Source organism: Brienomyrus brachyistius, chromosome 7 (genome assembly GCF_023856365.1).
Source record: "Brienomyrus brachyistius isolate T26 chromosome 7, BBRACH_0.4, whole genome shotgun sequence".
In the NCBI taxonomy this organism is placed as follows: domain Eukaryota; kingdom Metazoa; phylum Chordata; class Actinopteri; order Osteoglossiformes; family Mormyridae; genus Brienomyrus; species Brienomyrus brachyistius.
The window spans coordinates 17,742,033-17,755,205 of NC_064539.1; the positions used below are offsets into that span (position 1 = coordinate 17,742,033).

The window sequence follows — 13,173 nt, forward strand, 5'->3', positions numbered from 1 at the left end:
GGCCCAGCTTTGTCATTAATAGAGATCCTTTTTAACTAAGTCCCCTGTCTAAGTGCTAGCCCGCCTATTGTCCCCGAGAGCATTAGCCAAAGACGTGGCCCCTCAACCAACTCAAACCAGCAAGTCCTTGATGTTTTTACCCCTTCTTATCCCGTAACTCTTAGCCTTCCCACTGTCTTTACCCGCCTCTTTTAATTACTTTCACTCCTCTTCTCCTCCTTCATTTCCTCTCTTAGGACTGTAATTGGTATAGTCGGCTTTGCTCTGGTCAAACAGAAGGAACACTAGACTAGTTTGGATATATTGATCTCTATAGGCTGCCCTCTTACTCAGGTTTATACGGTAATAACCCCAATCAGCAACGTTACTCTTTTTTTGGGAGAACCAGAGTGTAGATCGGCTTTAAACTTTATACTTACAGCAATGTCTAATTTGCTTATTCTTTAGTGTTCTAGTATGAGGTTAATTGTTTGATTCAAACTATCAGAATCAACCTCTACATCTATCACATCAGAAAGAAACCAGCTTCACCATATCACCGAAATTGGGTCATCTTTCGTGATTATTGAGCTTTTTTCAGTGTTTTTAAAACATGTATTTTGTTAGCACTAATGCACATAAAGTCCCTTTCTGTACTAGTAGTGTTAACTTGACTTTAATAGCTGAAATTCAGAGATAAGATACATAAATATTGCAAGTACATTATATGACGGAATGTGCTGTGCCCATACAAATATTTTTGTTTGTTTCCTAAATATGCAAAACAGCTTTAAGGGCTCCGTTTCAAAAGGCAGAAGGGAGTAATTAGAGGATTTAAGCGCACATCTACTTTTAGCTGGCTGTCAAGAGAAGCCAAAGAACGGAGTTTGATTCACTGCGCATTAGAAAGTTCTTTAAGGGAAGTTATTAAGAATTATAATGTCCTCATGGGGATTGAGGATGGGTGTTTTTTTCCACGTGCGAAGTAGAGATTTCTGTTCGTGATGTAGACGATTTAACTCAGAATGTAGCTTTGTGTAGCATGGCCAGACAGTCGGCACTGTCTGTATTTAGGATGTATGGCCGAAGAAAAAGAGCAACAGCTTAACAGAGGAGTGAAATTCGCCAATCATATATATCGGGAAAAGTAAACACGGTAACAACAGAAAAACGTTCTTAGTAACTTAAGTAAAATGTGTGTCCAGCATGCATTACAGGCTCCTGGAAGGTGCAGCCCGCTTGTCCGGACGGAAGTTGTAATATAAGCGGCTGTGCGGTGCACGTCGGCTCCTGGAAAGCGTCGGCATTGCAGAAGAGGGGCGGAAAAGCGGAAAAAGACCCTTTGGGAAGTGCTGACGCGGCCAGCTGCACGGAGAACACTTCAGGAGCGAAGCGGGGGCAGACCTGGGGGAACCACCATGCTTCTCTGCTTTATTATTTTCGGGGGACTTATGACAGCCGATTGCTATTTTTCCGAGGAGAAACATCCCGAAGAGTCAAAAATGCAATCTCCTACGGTGGTGATCGCTATAATCGCACGAAACGCTGCTCACTCCCTGCCGTACTATCTGGGGGCTCTGGAGAGATTAAACTATCCTAAAGACCGCGTCTCGATATGGTAGGTGGCTTTTCTTCGTGATCGCCCGCTATTTAGGGGGCCGCTAATTCCCTTTTATGAAAAATGCAGGCGCACAAAGGTCAGTCGTATTTAGTTCTTAGCCCCCAAACGCCCACCGCGCCCCCTCTTTAAGTCGTGGCGGCTTTTTTCTTTTGCCCCATAGGTATAGAAAGTTGTTTCATAGACGTTAAAGCAATCATGTCCGAATAGCCCATTATTTCACGCAGGAAAAAGCAAGGGAGTACTCAGAAAGTGCGGAATGCTTGCCGAATATTTTAAATATAGTTACCGTAAATATATGACTGGCCGTAGTTAGTGTAGCTATTTTTGTTCCTGATGTTCTGTCCACTATAATCGTGGGTTGTAAAATCAACTGTTTCATACATTTACATAAAATGACACAGTTAGTTTGTTAGTAATATTAGTAGTGCCTCCATTTAAATGAATCAATATTTCCGTTTCCATTGTAATACACACGATAAGATTGCATCATTTTTAACTGGATGTTTTGTTTGTATGGGATTTGATTTGCGCTTTTGAACAATCTGTACATGTGCCTCATGAAAGGGCAGCGACGGACCACAACGTGGACAACACCACAGCTATCCTGCGCGAGTGGCTGACCGTCCTGCAGAAGACCTACCACTATGTGGAGTGGAGACCTATGGAACAGCCCACGTGAGTGTCTCGGGACTGCCGGCTGCCCCGAGTGACATATTCAATTTGAGACAAGGTGTTACTCGCATGCACACGTATTTACATGTATCAGTTTTATTACCTTGTAAATAGTCTGTAGGGTGTGCGAGCTACCCCGACGCTTTTAATATAGCTAATTTTAAGTTTATAATGGAATAATATAGATTTGCCGTGAGATTCGTTGCATGAGCGTGAGTGTCACGGCAGATGTGTGAGAGCTGGCGGCCCCGATGTCTGTGCGTACCCCCCAGCAGCTCCCACGGGGCGTCCGCAGGGGAGGGTACGCTTAAATCAGGGTACATCACCACCTGGTGGTACTACACATGGTTTCAAATGAAGACAGCAGGAATGAAGTCACCAGTCTGTGCTTGTCTGTTTCATGCACCTGCGGCCTCCACATGGTCTTGTTAACTTGTATTTAGTTGTTTAACTGAGGCGCCCATTCATATAAATGCTGGATATTTTATTGCAGTGGTTTTATGCTGAAGGTGTTTACATCTGGGACTCAAACCGATAACCTTCCGATAACCTTCTCTGTGTCGCTGCTGTGTTTTGCAGCTCCTACCCAGGCGAGATGGGGCCCAAGCACTGGACCAATGGCAGATATGAGTACGTCATGAAGCTCAAACAAGCGGCGCTCAACTTCGCTAGGAGGCGCTGGGCCGACTACATACTGGTAGGGGCACCTATCAGCTCCTCCTCAAACATTGTTTCCTGCCCTTGATGCTCTTTAAAGGGGTCCAACTTAAGAGAAACAAGACACATTATTACTTGAATAATATCTATGAGTCTTTTACTTAAAATCACCACATAGGCTAAGCTGAGTGAAATGGCAGGAAATAATACAAGTGAAATGAAGACATCCAAGAAAACCATCCATGATGCGACATTGCTACGTCCCGGATACAGGACTTATGGCATCATAGGGAATGGGAGAGGGCGGGATCTCGCGTTGGGTCTGGGCCGCATCGCAGCCTGATCGCAGCTTGTTTCCCAGTATTCCGACGCCGACAACATTCTGACCAACCCAGACACGCTGAACCTGATGATAAAGGAGAACAAGTCAGTGATCGCACCTATGCTGGACTCTCAGACGGCGTACTCCAACTACTGGTGTGGCATCACCCCCCAGGTAAGCCACGTCCCCACATGTGAGGAGCGGGCTCGGCATTCGGGGCAGCTCCGCCTCCAAAAGCATTTAACTGAGTTTTTTTTTTTTCCTTCAAAGTTTTGTCAGTCACATGCACAGTTACACTGACTACAAAATGCAGTGAATTGCAGTGCTATCTAGCTCCAGGAGTGTGAACAGGGAAACGTAAAGATGTTTAAGTTGAGCATGAAAAAAATCCCTCCATCTATCCATCCATCCATCCATCCATCCGTCCATCCATCCATCCATCCATCTTCTACCCATTTATCCAGTACAGAGTTGCATGCAGCCTGATGCTTATCTCAGGTAACACTGGAGATGACAGGCGATGCCCTGGATAGGATGTCTGCCTGCTGTAAGGTACACACAACCCCCTCGTGCAGCCCAGAGGTGCCAGTTTGCCAAACTGCATGTATTGGGATGGTGGGAGGAATCCAGAACACCTAGGGGAATCCCCTGTGAGACACACACACACACACACACACACACACACACACACACACACACACACACACACACACACACACACACACACACAGATTCAAACCCCCAGCTTTGGAGGAGCTGCCCACCTCGCCAGCGAACCACAAGTTTCTGGTACTTTGTGTGAAGAGAATTATCCTGGATGAGCCATCTGAACATCTTGAGGGCTGTCTGGGAACGAGAGTGGAGCTCAGGATGAAACCGCCTCCCCCCCATATTTGTTCAGGGTTATTACCGTCGCACGGCGGAGTACTTCCCCACCAGGCACCGGCGCCGCACGGGCTGTTTCCCTGTCCCGATGGTGCACTCCACCATGCTGCTGGACCTCCGCAAGGAGGGCATGAAGAAGCTGGCTTTCCACCCGCCTCACCGCGATTACTCCTGGCCCTTCGATGACATCATCGTCTTCGCCTTCTCCTGCCGTGCGGCTGGTAAGCGAAGAACTAGAGCTACGCGATGCTAATACAGACGTCGCATTTTATGCGCATGCAGTTGTCACATCGCATGGACTGCGATAGCTGGGTCGAGACCGTAAAGAAGTTGCGCTTAAACATTTGTAGTCGGTCACAGGAACCAACACTTGAAAAGCTGCATGGTTTTAATGATCGTTCCTTTTCAAGATAATGATAAAAAAAAAAAACCTGTCTGCAGTTTACTGTCGGTGCTTTTGCATGAACTCGGAATGTGTGGCATGTTTGCGGGAAATTTAACAAAAAGAGTGAGGAAGAGAAATATTAACGAGAACTGGTCACAAAGACATTTGTCTTCCAGTGTATTTTGGATTCTGCAGGTTCATCAAAACGGTTCTTTTTGGTTATAATTTGTTTCAAGAGCTAGTTTTTTATTATTACAAACATCACCATATAATTGCTAAATTTCAAATATCGTAATGTGAATTTTTTTCCAATATCATGGATCCTACTTTAAATTCAGCCTGGAGGTGTTTGGCTCCTGGGGGGGGTGTGGGGAGGAGTGTAGTAGCATTGACAATGAATTTTTGATTCATTAAATTTGTCACTCAGTTTCACCTAGCAAGCTGAGTTTTACCTGGGCTCAGCGTGGCCTGCGACCCCTGCGCTCTGGAGTGGGAACCCCCCATGTTTTCACGTGTGTCTCTGAGTATGTGCATGCCAGTAGCTCACCAGCACCGTTGTTGTTTGTGCTCAGAGGTGCAGATGTACGTGTGCAACAAGGAGCGCTATGGCTACATTAATGTCCCGGTGAAGCCCCACCAGACCATCGAGGACGACGGCATCAACTTCCTTCATCTGCACCTCGAGTCCATGAGTAACTTATTTTTTTTATTATCAAAAAATTTCATTATTCATTCGTTGTGTTGTTTTGCTCAGTTTGTCCAAAGGAAGTACTCCTGGAGTAGGATGTGTTATTGGTGTGAGATTCCTCTTGCAGTTTATAAATTTGCATTTAAAAATATCACTGTGTGTGTGTTAGTGTGTGGCCTGTGACAGAAGGGCGTTCCGTCCAGGGCGTCCCCGGCCCTGTGACAGACGGGCGTTCCGTCCAGGGCGTCCCCTGCCCTGTGACAGACGGGCGTTCCGTCCAGGGCGTCCCCTGCCCTGTGACAGACGGGCGTTCCGTCCAGGGCGTCCCCGGCCCTGTGACAGACGGGCGTTCCGTCCAGGGCGTCCCCGGCCCTGTGACAGACGGGCGTTCCGTCCAGGGCGTCCCCGGCCCTGTGACAGACGGGCGTTCCGTCCAGGGCGTCCCCTACTTTACACCCTGTGCTGCCTGCTCAAGGCATTAAACAACCCCGTGCTGGATACATGGTTGGAAGATGGATGTATGCAAGCATGGATTTCAATGTAGTGTGAGCCGTGCAGTGTGAGCCGTGCAGTGTGAGCCGTGCAGTGTGAGCCGTGCAGTGTGAGCCGTGCAGTGTGAGCCGTGCAGTGTGAGCCGTGCAGTGTGAGCCGTGCAGTGTGAGCCGTGCAGTGTGAGCCGTGCAGTGTGAGCCGTGCAGTGTGAGCCGTGCAGTGTGAGCCGTGCAGTATGCCTGTGATCAGAAGGTCACGAGTCGAAGCCCAGCCTTGGCATGTCCGTGGCGCCGTGTGAGGTGCTAAACCCCCAGCTCCCTGGGCGCCCCTATGGCTGGCTGCCCTTCTCGACCGGCTTACCGTCACCTACAGAGACCAAGCTGGGGGAGGCATAAAGAGAGTTTCCCCACAGGGATCAATAAAACATCAGTTATTATTAATTATCATTATTATGTATGTAGGCTTTAAATGATCCCAACCACTGTGCTTCTTTTTCCAGTTAACGAATTCTCAATGTTTCCCTCTCGGAACCTGCATCTGCCTCCCAAACAGACGGATCTCATGGGCTTTGATGAGGTGAGAGGCCCACTAACCCTCCTATACATTCAAGCATGTCTGTGCTTTTACTCACTATTTAATTATGCTGTCTGTAAATAACTCACCACAGAATTAGTGTTTTGTGTTCCTTGTCATAATTATAACAACAGTTTGCCAAAAGGCCACCACATTTCGTGTTTCAAATGCAAATCTTTTTTTTTTTTTTTGAAGAAAGCAAACTTGTATTTTTTGTTTTAACATAACATCATGCTCAGAAAATTACTATCATTACTGCCGGCAAACTTATGTTAAACCTAAAGCGGGGTTATGAATCAGTCTAGCTGTAGATGAAAGCTTGGAGACAGTCTGCCATAAGAGAATTTACTGCTTCTTACATTGTCTATTTCTGCCCCAGATTTACCTGATAAACTTACGCCGGCGTCCAGATCGACGTCAGCGGATGCTGTGGTCTCTCTATGAGCAGGAGATCGACGTGAAGGTGGTGGACGCCGTGGATGGAGGGTAACGGCTCCCTGCTTCCTACGCTGCCCATGCCAGCCAGAGGTTTCCACCTTTTATTAATGTGTGGATACCTGCCTGTCACATGCATGTGCATTTGGTCTGTTCTCCTTGCAGAGCTCTCAACAGCAGTGATATTAAGATCTTGGGTGTCGACCTCCTCCCTGGGTACTATGACCCTTTCTCCAGACGCACATTGACCAAGGGAGAGGTCGGCTGCTTCCTCAGCCACTACTACATTTGGAAGGAGGTGAGGATCAGGCAGTTGCCTAGCCACCTATAAGGCCAACTCTGGTCCTCAAGTCCGAATTCAGGGACTGCGTTTGAAGACTGAATGATTCACAGCGATTTGACAAGGCTATCCAATTTCGTAGGCTCCTTCTAGATGTGTCCTTAATGCAACCTTCTTTACTCGCTTTGCGAAGGATATACCCAGTAGATCCTTCTTAGCCCAGCATATCCCAAGATTCATTTCTCAGAGGTAAAGTGGGTGCACCTCAGTAGGCGATAGGAGCGGCACTTTGTGAGTCAACATTAAGGGCGGGAGTCACGGTGTAGGTTTGTAATTCTTTTTTTGTGTTTGTGTAACCATTTAGTATACATTTAAAGGATTCTTAAAGCTTAGTATACATTTTAAACCTTTAGCAATTTTCATATCAGATAACAAAATATTAAAATAGAAAGCATCCAATTATCTATCTACGCAAAGCCAGTCAAAAAGGTGTTGGTTCCCGGTGCCCCATCGCAGTAGCTAGTGAGATCTAGTACTTGCCTGTAACTCTGCTGAAGAGTGGAGACACTGTCCTCCCCTCAGAAATGACATCACTAGCTGAGCTCTTTGATGACTGTAAGCCTCACTCTTACCCCATTTCCACCAACGTGGTGCCGGAGCTGGTGCCGGGCTGTTTCCCAATCTGGAACTGGTTCCGCCTGTTTACACTGGCAATAAACAGGCTCTGGGCCAGAAAAAAAAACTGGTCTCAGAATTTCCGGAAAATTAGTTTGATAACTGATAAAATTTTGTCAAATATCTCCGGTGCTGAAACAACTTGCCGGCTTATTAGCTGAATATCGTTACATCAATTTTTTTATTCTGTGGAAAACGAAAGATCGATCTGCTGGCCTGATTTTATTGATGAAATCTAAACGCGTCACCGGTCGAATAAATAAAATTTTGTGGCGCTTGAGTGCTGAAGAGATCAAGAGGCGGACAGCAAAGTTCAGTTTTTAGCAGACTCCTGTACCGTGCGATCCATAAAAGCACAGCGGTAAAACAGCAAGCGAGAATAAAATCACACACGCAGACGGGGGAGAAACACACCCTTTATTAAGGAGAAAAAAGGCAATTCGACAGCTTATGAAAACTCAAAACGGATCAAAATAAATCCAAAAAATGTAATTCATACGGACCTTTATTCTAACTTCCGCCTGTGTGACATATCTGCGCCAACGTGGGCAGGTTCTCAAAAGGCACCAATGAGGTAACGGGCGAAACGTCAGTCTCCCGCGAGTCCAGCTGGGTTGCGATCTGGTATCTGTGAGATCCATGGTACATGCTTTACATGGTTCTTACATTCATGGATCCAAGCCATCCATTGATTGCCTGTAACCAGCGGATAGGCCATTGGTATCCTGAGAGATGCTTCACCATAGGATTAGTGTGTCCGTATTTTTATCGATTTTCGCCTTGGGCTGGGAAAATTCACGCTACACTGCGATAGCTACCAGAGGCTTCACCTTAGGGAGCAAACACTAATGTCGACCTGTTCCTTTGACTTCACACCACATGAGTCCGTCCCCTCGTTGAGGCGGGGGGTTAAATTATGACTTATCTGGCCGTATGAGTCTCCCACAGGCTCAGTAGCCCTTCGCTTCTGTTCCTGGCCTCTTCCCTTGCAAAAGCGTGTGTTGAGGTGCAATTAGAGGCCTATTGACTGGATCCCTGCCATTGTGTCCCCGCTCTCTGCATTTCTCGGCCACACTATGCTTTGTGAAACTGCTTTTTCACGCCTTAGATTGCCATCTGCAGTCGAGTGATTCACGGTTGCTTGTCACGTTGAACAAATGCGTGGGCATCACAGTCGGGGGATACGTGCTCTCGATACACATTTGACCCGTAGCGGGTCATGTCTGTCTGCCTGATGTCAGGCGGTGGCCACTGTTTCTCGGGGAACATCAGCAAGTTCAGCAGTCCTGAAGCTTCAACCAAAGCTCTCCCAAAATTCATCCTGCTCCCAAAATCCACGAGATTGCTTATTTTAACCTCAGTAACCAAAGTAGGGAGCAAGTGGGCCTGTCTTGCATTTCTGTGCATGACCTAAGCATGATTGAATGATGGAATATCTTTGGACTGGAAACCACAATTATGTGGAATTTTCTATATACCTTATTTATTCAAGTGGCACTGTGCAGTGACCGGATTTGTAAATCCTTTTCATGTTTCATATTTTATATTAAAATAATTTCTTCCATTGAAATATGTCTTGCCTCCCATAAATGAGACTGTGAGGCTGGTTTTTATTGGTTGTTGACTTTTGCGTCACTATTGTAGCTATTGCATGACACAGTGAGCAGCAATGCAGAGCGCCCCCTATCTGCTCTGAGTGAGAGCAGCCTGGCTGTACCCAGGATCATGGCTGAGGGTCCCTTCCCCGAAACTGCGTAATGGCTCCCGGGAATCCTCATGCAAGATGTCTGCTCCCTTCCCCAGATGGTGGACATGCAGCTGGACAAGGTACTGATCTTTGAGGATGATGTGCGTTTCCAGGGCAACTTCAAGCGCCGGCTGAAGCGGTTGATGGAGGATGTGGAGAAGGTGGAGCTGGACTGGGACATCATGTGAGTGGGGTGGGGTGAGGGGAATGCGTTCGGAGACTGGCCTCTGTTTCCATGGCGATCACACAGCCCTGTGTGTGTGCGCATGTTTGTGCACGCCACGCTTACGCGACAAAAACATCCGCATACCCACCGCTGCGGGTTTGCTGACTGACAGCGCCCCCCTGTGGCCGGTGGCGGACCTTCTTCCTGCTCTGCTGCAGATATCTGGGTCGGAAGCAGGTTAAACCAGGAGAGCTGGAGCAGGTGGAGAACGTGAAGAACCTGGTGGTGGTGGACTATTCCCATTGGACGCTCTCGTACGCCATCTCCCAACAAGGAGCTCAGAAGCTACTCAACGCTGAGCCACTCTCCAAAATGTTACCCGTGGACGAATTCCTGCCAATCATGTACGACAAGCACCCCAAGTGAGTATCAGGTCCGCTAGTAACGCTCTACACCTCTACGCTTGTTAACCAGGGAGCGCTAATTGAAGGAATAACTCTTCCTTGGTCCTTATAGCCTTTCAGCTGTCTGTCAAAACAAACCATCAGGTTTCGATACATTAAACGAGTCCCCACGCATGTCAGCAGGGCACAGTACCTGCTTTGTGATCGCCACTGACGCTGGCCTCTCACGGTTAGCTAATGCAGTTAAAGGTTCATGATCTTCTATGGTTAGGCAGGCAGAAGCAGAGCCGTCATTAAGTCTGAGCTCACCAGCGCCGCGCGGTTCGGCCTCGTATTTACAGACTCCGCCCCGACCCAGAATGGAGTAAATCCCAGCCGCTGTGGTCACGCGCTCATAGCCAGTGTATTGCTGTGGTCCCGCCTTAGACACCATCTGTTTTAACTTTCCCCCAGTCAGACGAGGACATTCAAAACTATGACTGCACTACATTCCAGTTCAGTTAATTCATGTCGATTCACATCCAAGTTTCGTCGTTGCCTCATCAGCCGTGCCCAAGTGATGCCGGCCAACGGTTAAGGTGAAGCCATCCTTCAATATGTCCAGTCGCATTGCCGCTGAGTGCAGGGTTGAGGCTGTAGACGTCTGGAGAGCAGTGTGGGAAGTCAGCCAGGGTCTCGGGCCTTAAACATCCCCGTAAGGGAAAAATGGAAAATTCCTGCATGCAGTTGTATTTGCCACTGGAATGTGTGTTTTTTTTTTATCATCGCATTGAGGTTGTGATCACATCAGTGGACACGTAAATCTGCATGAAAGAAAAGAAATGTCTGTGTTTGTATAGTCACCACTCGCATTTAATTTGCTTACGCTCAAACACCTTTATAAGATTCGATCCCTATTTCCAATGTGTTTTGCGTTCTGAGTGTATATATGCTTAAAGAAGCCTCAGAGGTCGGAACATTATAGTCCTGAGAGGGAGTATGGAGTGTTGACAGCCCTGATTAGTGGATGAGTCAGAAAAAATGTAAAAGAAGGAAAACGGTGATGTCTTTTCTGTGAACTCATTCCGAATACTACAATATACCTGCATGTTCTGTACCTTCAAAGCACTTGTCTTTGACTGTATAGACCCGTACGTTTGCACCGAATGCAGTATTGGTATTGCTCCTACGGTCTCTGGTGCTTAGCATTACCTGGAGGGACAAGTCAGCAGTCAGCTTCTCGGGCTGCTTTTCCACAGGGAATCCTGTGATGTCGGTTTATTGGCTAAACCAGTGATTTCATGCGCTGTCCTGCGCATTTCCAAAGGGAGCCCTTCATCCCATCCAATTACACTGAAAGCAGTATTGTGAATCAGGCTATTTTGTGCTTTTCAATGATAGTCACATGTCTTAAACTTGTGAAGGCTATAGACAGTCCGATCAAATTGAATGATATATAAATAAGAAGATTATAGAGTGGATGGTCAGAAGTAAAGCTTCACTCTGGGTTCTCTGGTACAGTAGATGACTTTTACCTTTTGCCCCCTGACCTCTGTTCTGTTATTCTGCCCCCCACAGTGAGAAGTACAAGGCGCACTTCCCGAACAGGAACCTTCAGGCCTTCTCTACACACCCCCTGCTGGTGCAGCCCAGTCATTACGCCGGAGAACCTGAGTGGGTGAGTGACACGGAGACGTCGACCATCTGGGACAACGACGAGGTGCAGACGGACTGGCGTGGCTCCTACAAGACCCTGAAGGGCTCGGCCCCCCCCACAGGCTTCCAGAGCACCTCCAGGGACGAGCTCTAGCCCGAGCTTGTGGCAGGGAACCGGCCCCGGCTTCGGCGACATGCGGCAGACCTTGGGTCTGGTTCTTGAACATGTTTCCAGCGGTGGACTATTGATGCCACCTCTACAGGGCCGATCTCCAGGGTCTGGAAAGTCAGTCTAATCACAGGCACCACGGGCTTAGCGTACATCTCCAAGTTTGTTCCATGGTTGAGCGTGGTTTGTTCCATCCTCCTGCTCTTCACGACCAGCGTTGACAGATACCTGCATGTCCACTGACATTCCTACTATCTTCTGTCTGACCTCTATTTCTGTTGGGCTGGACTTCGAATGACAGTTGGGATTATTTGTTTTGTTAATGGAAATTAAGGGTTAGTTTAAAATAACGATTGAACTTGAGACTCTGAATGAAAGACTGAAGAGCGGATGGTCAGACAGCTTCAGCACGGGGCTTAGGGTTAGGGTTAGGGTTAACCCTAACCCTGAATGATTCTGGTACTTTCTGTTTCTTTACAGGTAAGTTGTACACTATTTTTGGTTATTTTTAAGTTCTGTCATGAAGTTTTTTTTTTAATGTGTTTCATTGTTTTGACTTCTTTTTTACATCGTGGTGAAATTCTGTTTAATGGAAACTGCATCAAAGTTTTGGGAAAAAAATGAAATACTTCATTATTTAACCCCACAGCATGATCAGTGCTGGTTACTTGAACATACTGAATGACGATGCGTGTCCTGTGATATGTGCCTTAGACATGACTTTTGCATCACGTGGCTCATTTTAGCGCTTTGAAATTCTTGGCTTTATTTATAAGAGTTTTTGGTAACATTTTACTTGACGGGACACAAATACTTAGTAATAACTCAGTTACTATTGAAGTACAAATCATGAACAAATATAGTCCCTACTTAAGATACATCACGATTCATTAATGATGAAGAAACATCAGAAAGTATCAGAATTTAAGTTGTTACTTCTTCCTTCAGTAGATCACAAAGGTTTACAGAATTAACAGATATAGTAACAAATATAGTAACTGCTTGAGATAAAACGTGCATCACAATTCATTAATGATGAATTAACATGAGATCAGGATGCAACTAAGACTTAGATGGTGGTTAATTAATACATAAGTAATTGCATAATGCTACATTATTTATGCCATGAAGTAAGGTGTTACTTTAAAAAATAAATAAAGGTATTTCCATTTGGCAGTTTGTGTAATAATGACCAGAGATTTTTCACAAACTTCAGGCCTGACTTCATAGGGCTGGTGTAATAACATATATGTTTCGTGGCAGGTTGGGGGTCGGTGGGCTGTCAGACGGCACTGCGGGGTTTGAGCAAACAAAAGATGCTCATGTGGAGGGAAAGGGGAGGGGGGGGGTCAAGGTTCCTCTAAAGAAGGGGTTCAGGGGACCGCGGG

General features: G+C 46.6%; 1 protein-coding gene across 1 annotated transcript; it reads left to right on the forward strand.

The window, feature by feature from the left end:
• Positions 1-813: 813 nt before the first annotated feature.
• cercam (cerebral endothelial cell adhesion molecule) lies at positions 814-12,961 on the forward strand. Its single transcript, XM_049021053.1, has 12 exons — positions 814-1,597; positions 2,165-2,275; positions 2,852-2,969; positions 3,291-3,425; positions 4,153-4,357; positions 5,094-5,213; positions 6,201-6,277; positions 6,654-6,760; positions 6,875-7,007; positions 9,468-9,595; positions 9,796-9,999; positions 11,539-12,961. Exons 1-12 carry the CDS (start codon positions 1,398-1,400, stop codon positions 11,768-11,770), a joined length of 1,770 nt encoding a protein of 589 aa, XP_048877010.1. The 5' UTR covers positions 814-1,397; the 3' UTR covers positions 11,771-12,961.
• The last annotated feature ends 212 nt before the right edge of the window (positions 12,962-13,173 follow it).